General features: G+C 34.1%; 1 protein-coding gene across 2 annotated transcripts in view; it reads right to left on the bottom strand.

Annotated features, from left to right (window-relative positions):
* Nucleotides 1–21,487, bottom strand: part of EPHA5 (EPH receptor A5) — a 353,853-nt gene that overhangs the window by 160,935 nt on the left and 171,431 nt on the right. For both annotated transcript variants that reach the window (XM_001109851.5, XM_028848550.2), the window contains exons 4-5: nt 17,272–17,427; nt 12,047–12,382 (exon numbers count right to left, since the gene is read on the bottom strand). In XM_001109851.5, the coding sequence (XP_001109851.5) occupies nt 12,047–12,382; nt 17,272–17,427 (492 nt within the window). The remainder of the gene's footprint in view (nt 1–12,046; nt 12,383–17,271; nt 17,428–21,487) is intronic.

The following is a 21,487-nucleotide window of genomic DNA, read 5'->3' as shown; positions in this document are numbered from 1 at the left end:
GGAGTCTCGCTCTGTGGCCCAGACTGGAGTGCAGTGGCGAGATCTTGGCTCACTGCAACCTCTGCCTCCCGGGTTCAGGTGATTCTCCTGCCTCAGCCTCCCGAGTAGCTGGGACTACAGGTGTGCACCACCACGCTCAGCTAATTTTTGTATTTTTAGTAGAGTCAGGGTTTCACTATCTTGGCCAGAATGGTTTCGATGTCTTGACCTCATGGTCACCCCCACCTCAGCCTCCCAAAGTGCTGGGATTACAGGAGTGAGCCGCCATTCCCGGCCTACTTCATGTTTTTAAAATTCAGTTCCTTCATCCTAAAAATGGGAATAATATTTTGTCAAGAGGATATTGCTAGTATCAAATAAGGAAATTCAAATAAAGTTCTTTGCATAGGAATGTGCACACAATTAGTGCTGAAACATGCTAGCCATCATGTCTTTGACATCATTACAGAGAGAAGGGAAAAAGAGAAGGAACAGAAGGTCCTGACGTGCTTTTTCGGAAATGAGGTGAGTCTCTGGCAAGACTCTAAAGTCATTGAACAAAATATGAATTTTGACGACTTCTAAAAATATTCTACACCATCCATAATCATTATTGAATAAATCAGAGATGAATTATAGACATATTCCTTGGATTAGAATCCCATCTTTGAACTGTTGTCCAAACAGCAAACGCACATGGTAACAAGCACAAAACTTGAGTGTTCCTGAAGACAAATTTCAATATTTCAACATAGACGGCAACTTTAATTGGCAAAATGAAAAGATTTTCATTGGTAGCCATAATCAGAACACTAATCTGGTCACAAAAGCATCAGTGTGAGGCTAATATAGATATATTCATAACATGTAATTAAACAAAACATTTGTCTCATATTTGTCCTTAGAAACTTCAATGATTTATCAAATTAATATCCGTCCACACATGAAAATGATGAGTTAACAAAATTTGTAACTTTTCGAAATATATTTTGATGAAAATCAAATTACAAATCTATTTTCTATATACAATGTATTTCCCTCCATTTGCTGTTAGTTTAATACTGTTATTTTATTTTTATTTTTTTTCTAAGACAATGTCTTCCTCTGTTGTACAGGCTAGAATGCAGTGGCACAATTTTAGCTCACTGCAACTTCCCCCTCCTGAGTTTGAGTGATTCTCATGCCTCAGCCTCCCGAGTAGCAGGGATTACAGGTGTGCACCACCATGTCTAGCTAATTTTTGTAGTTTTAGTAGAGATGAGGTTTCACTATGCTGGCCAGACTGGTCTCAAACTCCTGGCCTCAAGTGTTCCGCCCACCTCGGCCTCCCAAAGTGCTGGGATTGTAGGCGTGAGCCAAGGAACCTGGCCTTGACCCTGTTATCCTATTGTTTCTTTATGTTATTGTTCTGGATATTTTATCAAAATTAGAAGAACTTCAAGATTAATATAAGCTCAATATTTTAAGAAATCATTAAACATATATTTCCGATTAGAAAAGGAATTTTATTGGTTTACTCCTGCAAGCTTGAAGCAGTTGTCTTTTGTTATCTGTAGAATCATGGTCCTACACATTATTTTTTGCTTTTAAATATTTATCTTCTTTCCATTTTACTTTACCAATGAGTCTGTCCATATTACACTCATGAAGTCTAAAACCTATTTTTTCCATAGTTTATTCCATGGATTCATGCTACTTAGTAGATCATTGAAGAGTTTCTTAAATAATACCATAGTAATATTTATTTACATCTTACTACATGCCAAGCATTACACTAATTGTTTTGTAGATTTAGCTCATTCAACTGTTGTAATCATTGTATGTCACAGATACCATTTATTTCCACTTTACATGTGAAAAACCTGAAGCCTGTGATCAGGTTTATTTAAGTAATTAAATACTTAATGACTTAAGTATTTACTGTGATCAGTAAATTTAAGTAATTTACTCAAATTAAAAAGCTAGTTAGTAGGAACCAGAAAGTCTAGCTCATCAGTCCAGACCTTTAACCAATATACTAATCTGCCGTTCTATGAACTAGATGCAAGCGAACAGAATTTCTTCTCTGTACATTTATTTGTGAAGAAAATAGAACTATATTAGGAACCTTGTGTAGGGAAATGGGGAAAGGACTAAAAATATAATGAAACTAGTGTTATTGCTTTTGTTTCTCTCCTCATATTTTAGAAATGAAACATCGTGTATACTCAATTAAAATGACTGTATTAGGGCTTCACACTGAATACAGAATATCCTCAAATTAGGCAGTAAGAGAACCTGGGTCTCCGTTACTGGGTGAGTTGATATGAAAAGTGCAGTGGACATGGATATATGATGCACATTTAATGGCCATAAGCAACATGTATGGATTTATAAAATATTATGATTATGTTGAAAAATTATATACAATAAGCCATACTACCATTAAATAAAAAACATATGCATATGATTTTAAATAAATATATTCATAATAATACTTTATGAAAAACAAATAACATATTAAAATGGTTGCTCTTTAGTGTAGATAAACGGCAAGTAGATTTGGGGTAAAAATGAAAGTAGGTACATAAGAAAATATATAACCCAAGAGAGGGTCCTGTTTGGTTCAAGATGGAAATGCGCCGTGAATTGAGGCATGTTATTAACTCATCCTTGAGCGTATGAGATATAAACAAACAAACAAAAAACACAAAAACACAGGAAAAATAACAATAAAGAAAGGAGACAAGGAAAGAAGGAAAGGAGGGAAGGAAAGGAAGAGAGAAAGGATAACAGAGAGAGAGGATGAACAAACCTTAACTAATTGTAAAACCAGATTTTCTCAAAATATTTCAGATGACTTGTTTAATAAATTATATGTAGAAATTTTCATTAAAATTTGAATAAACATACAGTGAAATTTGCCAAATTCATTAGAATGCATTATCTTTCCAATGGCAATTTATATTTTTAAAAGCTCTGGTAGTGAAGCCTGTCTTTCCAACACAAATATCAGAATTCAAAAAACCCAGTTTCTTTTTCTCCTTGGATAAAGGTGTATGGCTTCAGATACATCAAACCAACTGGCCCAGGCAAGATGTTGATTCAAATAGGCAAATTAAGAAACCGTGTTCTTCATGAAGTTCTCTTTTTTGGCTTTCTGCTGATGAAAGTGAAAGAAAAAACATGAAGATGTTGCTGGTAGAAATATTGATGCTTTCTCTTTAGTTTTGAAGTTTGAGATACAGAAGCAGCAATGCTACTTGTGGCAATAGCAATTGCAATAAAATCAAAATCTTGCCATCCATTGCTCGACAGCTGCCACGCAATATTCAGCTTCATCAGGCCAGATCTGTGATAGTTTCAGGCATTGTTCCTCTAAATTTATATTCTAATCTTTGAATCTATTCTCAATGAGTCTATGAGCCACTTCATATCCTTTATTAATGCTCTTTTCTGTTTCAACTAACCAGAGAATATTTTGTTTGCAACTAAGAATACAAACATTAATAATAATAAATATAATAATAAAAATTCCCAGAAGAGGAGTGTTGTAGGTAAGTCTATTAAGGAAATGGGAATATAGGACCAGTGATCAAACTGCTGTGTTTCAGTGTAACAAGGATCCATTCAGTGTTAAAGAATGGAAATCTGACAACTTCTGGCATATAGGGGCATGCAACTCATTGCTTGTGCTCACCTAAAATAATATTGAAGATTATACTTTTGGTGGTTCAGATTCCACCATAAAGTCATGAGAAATTTAAGAAATTCAACAAAGGTCGGCTGTGTCTAAATGCACTTCATAGTTTAAAGAAATAAAATAACCATCTTGAGTTTAAAGAAATAAAATAACCATCTCCAAGATTAAATTCTTAGTTTAAATCACATTGAAATGATCAGGGCACCTCTTGTCTCTTATAGTGGAAAGGATGACATAGCTATATATCAAAACTCAAGTCTTTTTCCGTGAATTCCTGAATTACAAAGGTGATTTACTTTATTGTTTTGCCTTTTGAGAAAATTAGACCATTGACTGAGGAAAAAAGTTAAATCATGAGCATTGGAATATTTGGATAAATAGGAGGATTCAGGTGACTGAAAATTTTCTCTTCTGCTAAAACTTATTGAGTCCTTCTTGCTAGCAGATTCAGCTGTCCAACACATGACTGAGGAAGCTGCTCCTTCATTTCTTCAATATCAAGTCCATACCTTATTTAAGGTGGTTAACTGATGGAGGAAAGAAATATTCTTTCTGACCAAATCTATTATTCCATTTGAACTCAAAATTCCAGTATCCTCTTGGGAGCCAATTATCTGGTTAATGCTGAGGACTGGAAGCTTCTTGAATATGAGACTTGCAAGATTTTATAGCTAAATTTGAAAATGCATGGGGGAATATGTGTGAAAATGGATTTTACGTGTTCCTGATATAGAACCAAAAAAGAATTTTAATTCTAGCTGGTATAAATATCTGATTAGAGATGTTAGATTCAATGTGCTACTTCTGGTAGCTGGTTTAGGTGCTAAATGCTTCTTCAATTAGTTGACCAAAATCTGGACTGAAAAACAGGCTAAGTTAAATAAATTTCAGATACTTACAGTTCCTCCTTTTAATGTACAAGGAATTCAATGACCTACTGAACTATGAAAGTTAAGGTGGATTTATTGTTCAAAGCCTGTTAAATGGGCTGGGTGTGGTGGCTCATGCTTGTAATCCCAGCACTTTGGGAGGACAAGGCAGGTGGATCACCTGAGGTCAGGAGTTTGAGACCAGCCTGGCCAAAATGAAGAAATCCTGTCTCTATTAAAAATACAAATATTAGCTGGGTGTGGTGGTGGGCACTTACAATCCCACCTACTCAGGAGGCTGAGGCAGGAGAAGTGCTTGAACCTAGGTGGCGGAGTTTGCAGTGAGCCAAAATTGTGCCATCGCACTCTAGCCTGGGCGATGAGAGCAAAACAAAACAGAACAAAAACCTGTGAAATCACCCACTGATTAAATTTTCAGAAAGAGCTCAGAATATACTTTCTTCACCATAACAATAAAAAAGAATGATGAGCACAACAATGTTATCTTAAAAAAAAAAAAAAAGAAAAAAGAAAAACAAAAAACCTCTATAATTTATGTTTTCTATACTGGGGAACACAGACATTGAAGCTACACTCAAATGATTTCATTTCTTTAGGGTTTAGGAGTACCTTACCACTGGAATGAGGGTGGACATGGATCTCATAATAGGTAGCAGGATATGAATGGTAAAAAATACAGTACTGTAGCATGCAGACACCAAATTAATGAGTCATCTGATCCTTGGCAATGACATCAAGGTCTGGGAAGTAAAAATATAAATTTAGTGACCTAATTAGTCATGACCTGTCAATGGTTTTCACACTTGAATTAGTTTACTTACCCCATGGCCACTTAAGTGAAGAGAAAATGCGGTTACTCTTGAAGAAGGACTCTGCAATAGCATCATATGTTAGTATTGCACATCTTCCTTCTAGCTTTCCTGAAAGACATCTCCTACCATTTCTAAATACATTAGGGAGGAAAGGAGGTGGGTGCAAATGCCCAGTCCTTTCACAGATGATTGAATACTGCCTTCAAGCTAACATTGATCTTGGTGGATTCAGATTATCACTAAAAAAAATTTGCGTAAGTAGAGGTTATTAGGGTCATGTGATGAATGGGATTTTGTCTTGGGTTCATATTACAGTTGATACAGTAATACTTCCATTTCAGCTTTTGATTGTTTTACCAGATCTTTGGTGTGTATTTGGAAGATTTACACTGTAACTGGAAGAAATGTCTTTTTATCGCAGTAGCCCCTGAAGTCAAAGCTGCTGTCAAACTCTACTAATGGCCAAATTAAAGATCGCTAAGCAACTCTGTCCTACAAAAACAGTAAACATAGATCCCTGGGAGAATGTTTCAACTAGAGCCATCATAAAGAACAAGGAAGAAAAAAGGCTGGCGCTTTTGAAAACATGGGCAGATTTAACTTACTTATTCAGTCTACATGGAAGACAAATTTATCTTGTAAAACAAAAATACCTTTAATTAGGTGGTGGTTCAAGTACAGGCAATGTGGTTTCTCCACTAAAGAAAATCAACAAAGACCCTGGCACTCAATATTATAATAATAGTCTAACAGCTGACCATTTTTTCTCTTTTTAGAAGTTCACGTCTCAGTAAACAGAGATTGCCAACAAGTATTTGCTGCTTTTTTGCATAAACAACAGTATGCCTTCACCATATTGTTCTAATATTCTCTGAAATTTCCGGTTTTACAGCCAGATTAAGTCTTTGGGAACACTGATCATTTCAACATTTTATGAGACACCATGCTCATCAACTACAAGGATGGCATCAAATTGAAAAGACACAGTGAACTGGGATTATAATGTCCTCCAGACATTTGTGCAAGAACCAAGAAATAAAACCCATGAAAATATAGGTAACACCTACCTTGGTGATATTTCTGATAGTCTGGGAGAGCTTGAAACATGCCCTCCAAGGTAAGGTGTAAGTTTGCTGCATTTTGGTATCCATGGCATGTCAAATAGCCCTCTGGAAAAAGGTTCCAAGAGTCTGAGCCTACATTCAAACCAATTAAAATTTGTCTGCTTCGGTCAAGAATTAGAATTCTGTACCTTGGCATGTAAATTATTTGTAATTTTGGCTTTGTGGTTAGAATGAGCTTATTTTATGTTGGGACAAAATATACATGTATATATATTAAAAGAGCTTTAAGCTTAAGCTTAGAAATGCCTAGTGTAAAATTATTTTAAAATAAAAACAAATATATTTATAGAAAAACATAAATACACACTATTTTGCAAAAAGATAAAGAAACTTCCAAAGTAACTGCTTTTAACAGAATTTTAAAATTTTACTCTATGTGTTGATATGTGTCTTATTTATCTGTATGGATAGATACATTTCGGAAGTCCTAAAAGAATAGAACAGAACAAGAGAAGTGTTGTTATGTAAATAAATCTAAATATTATTTGGCAAAGAAAGATTATCTTGTGTAAATCAATTTTGTGTAAGAATGTATTATATATGAAATACTCATTAAAAAACTTGAGGAACTCAATAATTTTATTCATTTTATAAGATTAGTAGCTTAATAATGAACACTATACATATCCACTGTTTTATCCTCTAATTTGTATATCCACTACTTGCATATCCACTATTTTATCCTCTAATTTTTTATCCGCTATTTATATTTTATTCCCTTTGTATTTGATTAAAGATTTCTTTATATAACTAACATATTCACATTTTATTTTCTTATCATTTTTCCCTTCATCATAGCCACTATTTCTTTATATTATGTAACATCTACTATTTTCTTGCTTTTCTCCCCCTTTACATTTGCTTATTTTGCTTTACCAGGAAAATTCTCACAATTTTGTAATTCTTTCTGGTCAATAAAATTATTATAACCACATTTTACAAGAATTGTAAATTTGAACCAATTCTAGTATTTGGCTTTTCCTTTACATTTTGTAGCTTGATTATTACATGCAAAAAAGTATTGTTTTAATCCAGATAGCTTCCCCTAAAAGCAAGTTCCTAGACTCCATAATGATATAATTGTTTGGAAAATATTTAAATACTATGTATACATTTATAAATCATTTAATCACTTCTATGGACTATCAGCCTAATGCAAAATTTTCAACTTGAACATACACTATTTTTCCTTATACCTTTTTAATCCAATTTTGAATCTGGACATTGATTGCTATTACATGCACAGAAATATATTGCTGGAGTGCAGAGAGAAATATCACAAAGAATTGTGCTTTGGTATGATGAGCACTTTGAATTAAAAGAAATCGGAAGGCCTTAGGTGTTACCTCAGAAGCAAAAACTTTATAACCTCTCATTTCTTCCCTGTCCCCTACATCTCACAATTGCAGGGAGGGACTCACTGAAATTTCCTTATTTGACTAAGGGAAACTCCATTTCAAAAAAAATGTGATTGTCTTAAAGCATCCTTCCTGGAAATCTTATCAAATAATCAGGAAACATTAACCACCAGAAAAGAAAAGAGAAGAGACTAAAAGTCATCACCATGCCCAGACAGACTTTTGTTTATTATTCTAAGGACACCTCCCAGAGATTACCTGGGAGACTTTATTTGCATAATAAGAAAATCTTTGTTCACAGTGAAGTTTGAAGTTCCTCCCCTCATCTTCTCATTACTGGTTCCCCTAGAAGTCAGAGAAAATTTGTCCCAGGTCATAGTTCATTGAGATGGTTCATTTCCGCATTTATAACCCCCGCTATTCCCCTCCCTATATGAAGAAGGTATTTAAGCGTCAACCATCTGGCCATTCTTTGAGTCTTATATTTGTGGGATACCACATCTGTGTGCATTTAATGAATTTATTATGGATGTTTTTCCCTATTAAGCTGTCTATTTTCAGTCATCTCAGCAAACTTAGAGAAAGGGCAAAAGGGATGCATTTCTTGTGCCCCTACAAAATCAATCAGAAAATACCAACACAACTGTTGAGGCTAATTATAAATTTGAAATAAATTATTTAAGAAAGAAACATATTTCTCTGAAAACAATCTTTAGAGAATCTCAAAACTAAATTTAAAATCTGCTTAAGGAAGTTTTACATAACAACCACATATGGTGAAGATAACTTTATTCAATTTAATTCTTAAAAGATATTTAGGCATTAAAACCTACTACAATCCACTTTCTGCAATTTGGGTACTTGAAAAGTGTTTTGCCGTGGTAGCATTAAGCTTAAGACATTTTAGGAGTTATTCTGAAATCACTTTGCAGAGATGATAACAGTTATATGACTTGGGCCTGTGTCCCTGCCCAAATCTCATGTTCAATGTAATTCCCGGTGTTGGAGGTGGGGCCTCCTGGGAGGTGATTGGATCATGGGGGCAGTTTCTTATGAATGGTTTAGCATCATATCCTTGGTGCTTTCTCATGATAGAGAGTAGGTTTTCAAGAGGTCTGGTTGTTTAAAGTGTGCAGCACCTTCCCCCTCTCTTGTACTCCTGCTCTCGCCATGTGAGATGACTCACTCCTTTGCTTTCTGCTATAATTGGAAGCCTCCTGGTGCCTCACAAGAGACAGAAGCTGCTGTGCTTCTTGTACAGTCTGCAGAACCATGAGCCAATTAAACCTCTTTTCTTCATAAATTACCCAGTCTCAGGTATTTATAGCAGTGGAAGAAGACTAATACAAACAGTGAGAAAATTATGACAGTTAAAGACATCTTACTTAATTGACTCCATCTTTCCTTTAACCTCCAGGCTGCCCTCTTTCATTCCTGGGGATAGACCAAAATAACTTTGGGGGGAATTTAGTTTATGATTTAGCTTTTAAACAAAAGTGATAATAACTCCTCTCTGAAACAAATCCTCTCCTTGCTTAGGGACCAGATAACCTTTGAAAAACTAACAAATTAGCCACAAAATTAAAAAGTATGGCTCAGGTGTCATGCAGTCAGAATCCACAGGATTCCTAACCTCCCCAGTGGCTCCCATGGCTAACATTGCTATTTTAAGACCTTTGATTGGTGTTCAAGATATTTTTTCAGACCTTGTAGCATTCTGATGGATCAGTTGGCATCATACAGAAAACTTAAACTGGCTCATTTGGTCTTGTAGCCATCACCCAGGAACTGAATCTGCAGGAGGACAGATTCAGCTTCTTCTGATTTCATCCCTGACCCAACAAATCAGCATTCCCCATTCCCTAGACCCCTGCCCACCAAAATATCTTTAAAAAACTCTAGCTTCTGACTTTTGGGGGAGCTGATATGAGTAATAATAAAACTCTGGTTTCCTGCTTAGCTGGCTCTACATGTATTAAACTCTTTTTCTGTTGCAATTTACCTGTCTTGATCAACTGACTCTCTCTGGGGAGTGGGCAAGAAGAACCCATTGGGTGGTTACAATTAGAAGTTTTCATAATTTTTGTATAAAGTGAGACTTAGTGGTTCTAGAATGCTGATACTGAGAAGAATCTTATTTTGATGTTTTGGGTAGGTTTTCATAATGTTAGAGTATACTGTGAGAACACGAATGAATAGCAACCAAAAGTCAAGAAAATTGTCTGCTCTGAATATAAAAATGTGTTTTACAAGACACCTATGAATTGAACACCTGGATAAAAATTGATCTTTTTTGGTATTTAAGGTATTGAAGTTTCAAATAATATACTTTGGAGGCTGAAGAGTCCAGCAAGTTGAAGACAACTATAGCAAATATTTGTTGAGTACATCATTTAAAAATCAACAGTTATTTCCTCTATCTAGTTTATCAAAAGAATACCTTTCAAGGAAGTTAAGGGTATACAAGCGGGAAAACATTCTTCTGAAGGGACACAACTCTTAGTGATTGTTCAATATGCTTACAATATGTTGGTGGAAGATTCGTACATAGAATCAAGTAAAGTTGAAAGATGTTGCATAAGAAAGCTAAAGTCAAAGGTTTCAAGCCAATATTTTTTCTAAAATGGGAAGAGAGTTTGCATTTACTGAACACTCCTGATGTCTAGATACGGTGATGAAAAGTCAACACATGCTAGCATTGCCTGCAGCTGAGCCTATGCTGAGGGAAAAATTGATTTTCACTATTCCTGTCCAGCTCTTTAGCACTTCTATTAGTTTCACCTTAGGTTAGGTAGTAAATGGTAAAAAATATAAACGATTCACTGGGGAAAGTGGCTTATATGTGTGCGTTATATTTTCTAATGAAAAAAAAAAACGCTGTAGACAAGTATTCAATGTGGCTAAGAACATGCAGAGTATAGAATAATTCCTATTACATTAATCACATGCATCACACAATCCGGGCTAATTTTGAATGTTTCCCTCAGCTTTATTAATCAGTAGCAACTATGAACTCAGCTGCATGCATTTTCTTAGTTTTAGAATATAACCATTTGATTTACTTGAGGTATCCAACAATTCAAATTAATTATTTTTGCTGAGACTTTGTAACCAACAGCATTCCCTCATTAAGGTTAGCATTCCACGACCTACAAACTTATACTAATATTATATAAAGTCAGCCTGATTTCATTCAGACAAACATGTCCTATTTCTTTGTGAGTACTGGTGGCAAGGATGTGCTCACTGACCAAAGCCCACCTGAAGTTCTAAGGAGATGACGAGGTTACTACACTTTGGACTGAGAGTTGCAGCCAATTGATAAAGGAAAGGCACAAATTTTGGCTTTTAATGCCTTTTTCTTCCCCTCCCAGATACCCGTTGATGGACAAAACATGCTACAAATTACTCTTAGGTTTAAAAGGACTCTTGCCACAAGGTGGGTTGAATTATTAAATTAGCTGTAGTTTATCTTTGGTTTTTATCTTGCTAGGAAAGAAGTCTTCCACGTTAATTTGCTTAAAAGTGAACATTTGAGGGTAAAATATAGGGAAATCAGTAGCTCAAACAGGACTGTATTCCCTACTCCCTAATAATTACTTCCTACTCATTCCAAAATTTCCATATGGAATATAGAAGTGTTTTCAGGTGGTTGCGTAATAGTTCATAGTTATTCTAATTTTGATAAATGAATTTAGCAAAGAAAATTTCATTGCAGGCATTTTTGCTACAATAGTTGAAATAATATGAAAAGATTTATGATCTGCAAGGAAAATTCATCTGTGTTGCCAAGCAAGCAAATAAACAAGCAAATAAAACCTGCCTGATCAGATGCTAAATTAATGAGTTTTTAAAAATTCAAGGAAACAAAAAAATAGATTTGAGCTATAAAAATGACTGCTATGAAATTATATGAGATAAATTTTGCTTCAAATGGATTTGATACAGAAATGTATTTCTAATGAAAAAATTCAATTTAAAAATGTTTTTATTTTTTTTCTGTAAATGGGATTTCTAACAAATCTTTAGCTTTTATTTGTTTAAAACTGCAAAAGCATTTTTGATGTGTTATACTTTAAGTCCTGACCTTCCGGTTAATGGAAAGTTCTCATACAGATTTCAGTCAACTTGGCCCTCAGCTATGGAAATAATTGACAGAACTAAGCCTAACATACACAACTTGGTTGGGCATGGCACTTACCTGCTTGATTTGTGGTTACATTTACAGACACATACTGCCGGGCTCCTGGACTCAAGTCGGACACTCCATTCACTGCCTCAATCTCAAAGGTATAGTTTGTGTGAGCGAGTAGATCCACCATCATGACAGAGGTGTTTTTCAGGCCGCTTTGCCGGGGAAGGTACCTGACATGACCGCCACACTCCTCACACACACCTGCATGGGAGTTGCACTTCTTGCATGCAATATAATATGACACATCTTTCCTTCCACCAGTGTCAGCAGGCGGAATCCATTCCAGAAAGACACTAGTTTCATTAATATTTGAGATGGCATTCCGAGGAGCGGAGGGGGGTCCTGGTTTGCAAAGTAAAGTAAGAAAAACATATTTTAAGATGATATTAATTAGGCATTATTTACCACACCAATTCCTGGTCTGAAGGAAAAAATAGATTTGCAATAAATCCTTTAAGTCGTAATTTGTAGTTTTGTTTTCACAATTTTGTAGGAACAATAGTGGGTTTTATTCCCTATGGAAATGACTTATTTTGGCATTGTTATAACGGTAGTTCAGTAAAAGAAGAATGTGTTGCTTCATGTATATGTAATCAATTATGGAGTAAAATGATGTATGCACAACTACTATTAGATAAAATTATATATTTAAAAACTGGTGAGTTTCTTGGGTATTGAACTGAATGTTTCCTCATTGATGCTAACCTTTGCAACCTACAAAGTAAACACGAAGTATCTACTTAGAAATAAGCATAGGAAAATACAGAATTTTCAGCGTAGCTCCTGACTACAAATTTTGTAAGGAAAAAAAAAAACAAAACCTTAGCTTGCTTCAAAATAGATTGCATATCTACTTGCTAAATCACCAACAGAATTTGAAACCCCCTACTGTATATCAAAAAGGCATTAGAATTTAAGTAAATGTTCAAAATTATAATTTGCAATGAAACATATTTTACTTTGATGTTGTTTTTGTATTACAGTTCTGCAAGTTATTTTACTTAATTGAAAATATAAAATTTATTTTAAAAATAACCCTCAAAAGGACTACAATAGGATGAATAAAAGTGTTCAGGTTTTGAAGGATCAATAGAACAAATTTCAACTTCCAATAACCTACCAAAATTAGAAAAGAAATACATTTAACACAAATATTTTCATAGACTCATAGCACGTTAGCTACTAACAGATATTAGGAGTGAAACTTTCCTAACTTCATGAAGTATTTCTTGTACACTTTATTTTTTGTATATAGCTTAATGGAAACTGGGTGTAGCTTTTAAAATATATTTTATGTTCAGAATCCTCTTATTTCAATAAGATGGAATATTTCCACTAAAATATGAGTAATGAAATCCATGATCAGAATTGCTTTACAAATTTCATATATTAAGGGTAAACATATCTTATTTGTATATTATTTTAATTATTCCTGAACTTGATTAGCATAATAGAGAGATCAAAAATTAATTAGGTAATTTCTAACACTATAGTCAATGTTTAGATATTTAGTTAAAACTTCAATCAGCTGTTAATGTTATATTATTGGATAATCTCAAAGAGAAAATACATTTATGTTTGTTCCAGAGGCAATTTAGACACCTCTCCTTATACAGAGAAAAAAATGGAGTATGGTGGTAGTTGAATGGTTCATAAGCATAAATTAAGCTACTTAGGATGATCTGTTATCCTAATATGCATTGTCTGTTCTAAATATCAAAATTAACCATTTTTAACTAACATTTATTAAGTCATGACTTTTGAGGGATTGTTTTAAAAGTGATACAAAGCTAACTGGTATTTAAGATTTAGCTGGATAGAATGTCATTTAATTAATTATTTATTTATTTAGAGGCAGAGTCTCTCTCTGTCACCCAAGCTGAAATGCAGTGGAGTGATCTTGGCTCATTGCAACCTCCACCTCCTGGGTTCAAATGACTCTCCTGCCTCAGCCTCCTGAGTAGCTGGGATTACAGGGGCACCCCACCATGCCTGGTTAATTTTTGCATTTTTAATAGAGATGGGATTTCACCATGTTGGCCAGGCTGGTCTCTAACTCCTGGCCTCAAGTGATCCACCTGCCTGGGCCTCCCACAGTGCAGGGATTACAGGCGTGAGCCACCGCACCAGGCCAAAATGTCATTGAAATGAAAGAACTCCTTAACTAAAAACTTGACATCTTTGGGGAAAAAAAAAAAAAAAAAAAAAAAAAAAAAAAAAAAAAAAAAAAACCCTACCTTGACCATATTTAAGGTTGAATCCTATGAATTTTGTCATACCTGTCATCTCATATACTTTAATATAAAACAGTACCCTTTAAGTTGAAATAATTTCTTAAGATGGAAATATCCAGTCTATCATTGATGGGCATTTGGATTGTATTTGCTTTGCTTTACTATTGTAAACAGTGCTGCAATACACATACTTGTGCATGTGTCTTTATAGTAGAATGATTTATAATCCTTTGGGTATATACCCAGTAAGGGGATTGCTGGGTTAAATGGTATTTCTGGAAATACACGTGTTCTTGTTTACTACACACTTTAGCTTATTTAATAGTACAAAGTTATACACAAAATGAAATTTAAGATAAAAAATTACAGGATTAACCTCTGAGAAATATCTCGAAGTTAGAACAATGTCTAACTTCTGTGTGTGTTTTTTTTTTTAAATTTCTATCAACTGAAAAATCCTTGCATTTAACACGTTTCCTCTAAATCTATAAAAATGAATCAGCAGCTGAATCCTCCTTTTCTTCTGACTCTTCTACTAACAGCTAGGATGGGGGCACAAACAACTTTAAAGTCGAAAGGAAACTCAAACTCAAGTGAGACCCTAAAGTAGAGGTAAATAGTGGAAGCTCAAACTAACATGCACCTACAAAAAACATGTGATAACATTCCACTGCCCTAATCATAGATATGATGTGTGAACCAAAGTAGAACTGAGACGAACCCTTAATTTAAGCAGATTCATCAGAATTTTTGGCTTTACTTTCGTTTGATTTTTTTCTGTAGGCTTATAAAATGTTATTGTATAGATTTTAAAACTTTGTATATTCTACTTAAAAAAATTGAAGTTGGAGATATAAATTCAATTCCAAAGAGCCAAAGGCAAACTGAAGCTCAAGATCTTCATCTGAACATCTATCAAGTGATAAGGAAATCGTATGCAGTAATTGTGGTATTATGAATGCAACTAAAAACATACACACACACTCATAGACTATGTATTATAAAGATCTTGTACATGAGTCCTTTTTTTTTTTTTTTTTTTTAGAAATGAATACAAATTAGTGCTCATTTGACAACACAGTATTAGAAATTCACACACCCGGAAACTGAGAAATATGAAGCCTGACTGTGGGCTTTGGTCCTAAAAGAGTGCTAAGCAGTCCTTGCCACCAAAGCAGTTTCCCCCCTCATACCCCACCCCATTTCCAAACCTAACAAATTTACAGAAAGGGAGGTTCACATTTATGCTAAAAAATGGAAAGATCAAGGGTAGGCCACTTAAATAAAATACTAATTAGAAAATTAATAAAATTTGAAAGACAATTCAAAACATGGTTTTTCTCTTTAATTTACCACTCTGTTGTCTAGACAACATTTTCCTTATTTGGGCATTCATTTGCTCTCATAAGCAAAATAATTATTTAAATCTCCACTGCAACCAAAATGCATCACATTCAATCATAGCTTATATCTTCTCCATTCATATGTATCCTTACAAAAGCACATATATAAAAATGGTATTTATTCATTTGAAGAGGAAATTACTTTTCACTAGTAATCATCTAACCTGTAAAATCATCAACCTTAGGATAAAAAGAATGGTCTTCAGAATGTAAAGCTAATTACTAGCAATGATTTAAGGAAATCCAAAAATGTGTTTCAATGACATTATGAAATTTAGACACCACGAAATTCAGATAAAATTTCAATTTGTGATTATTTGATAACATAAAAAATCTGCACTGCTTCTTTAAATTTAGAGATGGATACTAACATTTCAAACTTTTGTGAACACCTTTGAAAGCAGCTACAACTTCCTGGAACCTAAAATAGTAAATCCAGGCAGTTCATGGAAATTAAACGATATGAGGAGGGAGGGATTCACTCTCCTTCTCTTTAATTTTCTGTTTTTGCTTGATTCCCTACAGAGACTTTGCTTGTGGAAAAACTGAAAGTACTGTCATCAAGCAAGTAAATGCGTAAATGTGTTATATTCTCAGAAATATATGGAAAACCAAATATATAGAAAACAAAAAATGTTGAAAGATGTGGCTACATCTACTGCAAATGTTGGAATTAAATGTTTACTATTCATCTACTCTACTTAAGATCACCAAATATATTAAATAATAGTTAAGGACACTCACTGACAAGAAACATGACCATTGCTTGAGAACCCTAGCAAAAAAAATTGGTGTATATATGACTCTGATCTAAATCTGATTTGCCACTCCCAGTTCTCTATGCTTTGAAATATTTCCTGTGTTCTTTCATAAATTACTTTCTCAGTGACTTATTGGGGCAGTTTAGAACAAGTTGGTGAAGGCTCCATTAGCTACATAATTTTGTGATGAGAAAACTGGCAGAGGAAGAAGAGGAAGGAGGAAGGAGGAAGGAGAAGAAGAAGAAGAAGAAGAAGAAGAAGAAGAAGAAGAAGAAGAAGAAGAAGAAGAAGGAGAAGGAGAAGGAGAAGGAGAAGGAGAAGGAGAAGGAGAAGGAGAAGGAGGAGGAGGAGGAGGAGGAGGAGGAGGAGGAGGAGGAGGAGGAGGAGGAGGAGAAGGAGAAGAAGGAGGAGGAGGAGAAGGAGGAGAAGGAGGAGGAGAAGAGGAAAAAGAAGAAGAAGAAGGAGGGAAGGATGAAGGAAGAAGAAATTTTAATGTAAACTGGGAAGTAGATTATCAAAGTTATGTTGTTATGTTTAGCTAGCATGAACACTGAAATAAGCCACAAAATGAAAGAAAAAATTCTATATCTGTGTCTCAGCTGTTGAATTTGAAGTTAGGGAAAATGGATGCTTCTAACAATGAGTGATAAAAGAGAATCAAACTTTTCAGTTCTTATTCAAGGAGATTGAAAATTGATGAAAACTGTATAGAGAAGATTAAACATTATGCCTGTTTTAGGGGGAAATGTTGCTAGAATATAACAGGCTCCATCGTGCTGTTTCCTCAAAACTGGTGAAAGTTAGCATCACTAAATATCCATGGGTTTCCTTACTTGTGCATGCCATTGTGGGTGGATCAGACTCTCTCCTGAAATAATCCTTTTCACAGACACAAGAGGTTGAAGCTTCCTCATGGGTATAACTGTGAGGTGGACATTTGCCGCAGCTCTGGATGTGAGGTGAGGCTTTGAAGAACCCAGGTCTGCACACTGTCAAAAGAAATAAGAGACTAAGCTTTTGCCTGGAACAGATGCAGTGTTTGTTTTGTGAATAATGTCATTATTTTGACTAGCATACGTAGATTACAGATAACACAATCTTTGCATCAATTTCAAGAATTTTTCATAAGCTTCTGGATAATAAATACCAGGCCATTCATTCAAATAATCAAACATTTATTTAAAGTACTTAAACATTTATGGAATGTACATACTTGTAATGATTTTTATGCTACAGGAGCTTATAAGGAATTATATTGATAAAAGGCAAATACTTATATGTATTTAAAACAGTGTTTTGTGTATGATTTTCACTGACTCTATCATTACTACAACTATGTTGAAGAAGTAAATATTATTCCAGGTACTGCTAAAATGGTGTGATACAAAGTAGGCACGCAACATTATGTTATTGAATAATAAATTAATTAGTATGTGCTAAATGCCTCATAAATTCTGTTAGATTGGGGAAAATGCATAGATGACCTGATATATCAACTATATTATTTTGATTTCAGGGGAGTCAAATTTTTGACTTTTTTTTTTTACATTTACTTCTTTTTAGAACTTTTCTTTGAGACACCTACTGATTCAACATTTATCCATTCTAATATCAGACAGGCTTATTTACTATACAAATTATAATGATTTCTTAAGCACAAACATTATGTCTTATTCACTTTTGCACTTACTTTTTCCAGTGTTTGACCACAAAAAGCATTCAAAGAGTTCTATGAAATGTGTGAATGAATGAATGGAGTGGCATAAATGTTATAACTGAACTATTTAAAATCGCATAAAGAAAGTGTTTTCTGATATTTCTGTGAGCATTTCTAAGCTTATCATCAGGTAAATGTGCAGTAAATCTTTTTATTCTGTGGATTTTCTACATGTTCATATTATTCTTATTTCTCAATGGCTAAAAAGCCAAACTTTAATATGCTAATTGCTCAGTATGGGTCACTTGAAGACTACCAAACTGATGGTCTGAATGCTTTGTGTAGCTTACTTTACATAAAGTTAATCAACTATGTTTTTCTGTTTTCAAAGCTCACTACATATACTGAAGTAGCGTATACATTTGCTGAAGCTCAAAGGTGAACTTGTATTTCAGTAGAAATTTCTGATAGATATAATGAATTGGGACCAACTTTCATATGCTATAAATGATTTCATGTTTTAGTAATCCATGCTAAGGCTCTGCCATCACCATGAATAATCAGAAACTGGCAAAATTGAGAAGATACTCTTTTCAGTAGATCTAATTATAGTGATAGTAAAGCCTTAATGCTCTTATAAATTCTGAGAGAATGTGAAGGTATTTGAAAGATAAGAAGAGCTTTTTGATAGTATTAGGGACATTCTTGTAGTAAATGATTAGGAGAAGATTTAAAATATTATTTTTCTTATAATAGGATTGCTGTAGCAGCCTATACCGTACTTAGCTAAGTTATTCAATTTTTCTTCTTTTATCCTTTTAGTAAAACCATTCTCACTTTAAACACTATTTGCTTCAAAGACATGAAGTGTCAATTCATATGTTCTAAGTATTTGGAATTCATTTACCATTCATGAAACAAAAGTCATTTCTCTTCTTTTTAATGAATGTCTCTTAACGTAAGCACTTTATATTATATCACATATAACACTGCTGTTCAAACCCCCAAGGGAGCTTTGGAAATATAAAGTAATAAAAATCAAAGTAAAAAGTAGATAAATGTATCTTTCTGTTCAGTTCAATAAGATGTTTTCGACAGGTATAGTGGGCCAGTAACTCTACTTGGACTGGCTTCAGAGGTAAATGAGATAGACATGGCCTTGCCTTTATGAATCTTAAAAGTATTCCATAAATATTATAAATATTACTACACTAGGAAAAGGAAAAAGAGCTATAGCAGTAAACATAGATACCCAATTTAATCTGGATTATTTATAGAGACTTCCCTCAGGAAGCTGAGTTTCTGCTTATATTTGAATGATTATGAAAATTATTTAATTTGAGTTAGAGTGTATCAGTACCTTAAAGGGAGAAATCCTTGCAAAGGACTACATCTGGTGGAGAACAAATAGGGAAATGGAAGATACTAAAGAATTGATCAGGAAGATAGTCGGAATAAAGTGGAAGAGTCAAGTTTATACAGGACAGAGGGCACCAGGACACAAAAACCTTATATACTTTATTAGATATTTGGTACTTTATTTTATAGGCAAAGGGAGGTTATTGGAAAATTCCCCTCACCCCAGCTTTATTAAGGTTTAACTGACAAATGAAAATTGTATATATTCAGAGTAACTGCAAAGTTATTAAGCCAGGGAATAATGAGATCAAAGTAGTGTTTATGAGATCATTACACAGCAGCCTGGGTAAAAAAAGCAAGAACAGAGGCAAATAGCTCTTTTGTTTCTATTGCATTGGTCCAGAAAGAGACAATATCACTTAACCAGAGTGGTTCCAGTATTGATCAATAAAACAGGGCGAATTCAATAAATGAGAATGGGGTAAAATCAACTAGATTTCATGATGTATTTAATGGGTTAGATGACTTAGCGGAAAATTGTAAGAGTGACTGTAAGGCATTTGACTTAAACTTCACAGAAAATACTGGTGCCATTTTCTCAGAGAACAGGACATGAAATGTGTTGGAGAAGATAATGAGTAATATCTAAGGCATTATTTAATTTGAGGTGGTTGAAGTAATGCAAATAGATTTTTAGAGAGAGAAAAAAAATGTGTGGTTCAATATTATCCAAGAAAAATATCATAAACTGTAATTATTTATCACCTTCAAATCGTGACCCTAAATTCCAAGGGGTCATAGAACCCTTCTAGACAAAGTTATGTTATTCCCTTAGTTAACTTCATTTCCAGCATCAACAGGATTTTCTCGTAACGTCTCCTCTTACTTCAAACTCCTTATGAGCTCTGTTTCTGTTACTATCTGCTGATGTAGTCATTTGTCTTGAGAAAATAAAAGTTGTCAGAAAGAAACTTACTCATTCTCCTACCACCAAATCTCCAAACCTATATGTCATGATACCCATCTTCTCTACATTTATTTCTATCAAAATAAAATAAAATGTATCCGTGTTCATATCAAATGAAAATATCTGTATTTGAATTAGGAACTCCCACTCTGCTCTTTGAGATGAAGCTTCCGAGTAGCTACAATTCTTTTGAGATGCTCAAAAACAAAGCAGAACAAAACAAACAACAAAACTATCAACCTCACATGATACCAATTTTCCCAGTTTTGTTCCACTTTCAGGATATGATTTCTTAAATTATTGTCCATACATACATCTGTCATTTCTCATTCTAAATCACAGGATGACTCACTCCACTCCATTGGCACCTCTCAATGAAAACCACTTTTGTTAAGATTGCAGTTACTTTCTTGCCATACTCACTTCTCAGCAATATTTGACATGTCCCCTTTTAGGAAACTCCAGATATTTTCAGTAGAAAATGATAGGATAGTCTACAAGTTTCCAAGTAATATTTAAAAACTCTTTAAAGGCAGTCTCCCACCATACTCATTGTCTCCATCCATACCAGTCTACTTATTTCCTGTATTTGAGAAACTCTTCTTCTCTGCCTCTGAACACTGCAGGAAAAGCATTCTGGGCCAAAAGACAAGACATGTAAATAAATACATGTATAATCTTCTTTTCTTTCTTTTTGAAAAAGCTTGTAGTCCACAATAAGAGATTTGAATGTAATCTGAAAGCATTTGGAAGACACTGAAGATATAATTTGATTTTTGAGTGCACACGTTCTGTCAAGAACTGTGACAAAACATGTTTAGACTGTGTGAGGAAAAAAAAATGTTCTTCACACCCATGAAGCTACAGTGTATTTCATGGGTGGAATAAAAAATAATAATAATAAACAAACAATGATGGAGGCAAAATTGACATTTTACATTTTAATCATGACAATATTTAAGAAATAATTATCTAGATAAGTAGTAAAATTTATTTAAATACCAACCCAATATGGTTTATGAAACACAAATGAAGTTTCCGAAGCAAAGTTGTTTCATACGATGAC

Source organism: Macaca mulatta, chromosome 5, assembly GCF_049350105.2.
Source record: "Macaca mulatta isolate MMU2019108-1 chromosome 5, T2T-MMU8v2.0, whole genome shotgun sequence".
Lineage (NCBI taxonomy): Eukaryota > Metazoa > Chordata > Mammalia > Primates > Cercopithecidae > Macaca > Macaca mulatta.
Note: the sequence above shows the minus strand (reverse complement) of the source record. Positions and strands in the feature narration are given on the sequence as shown.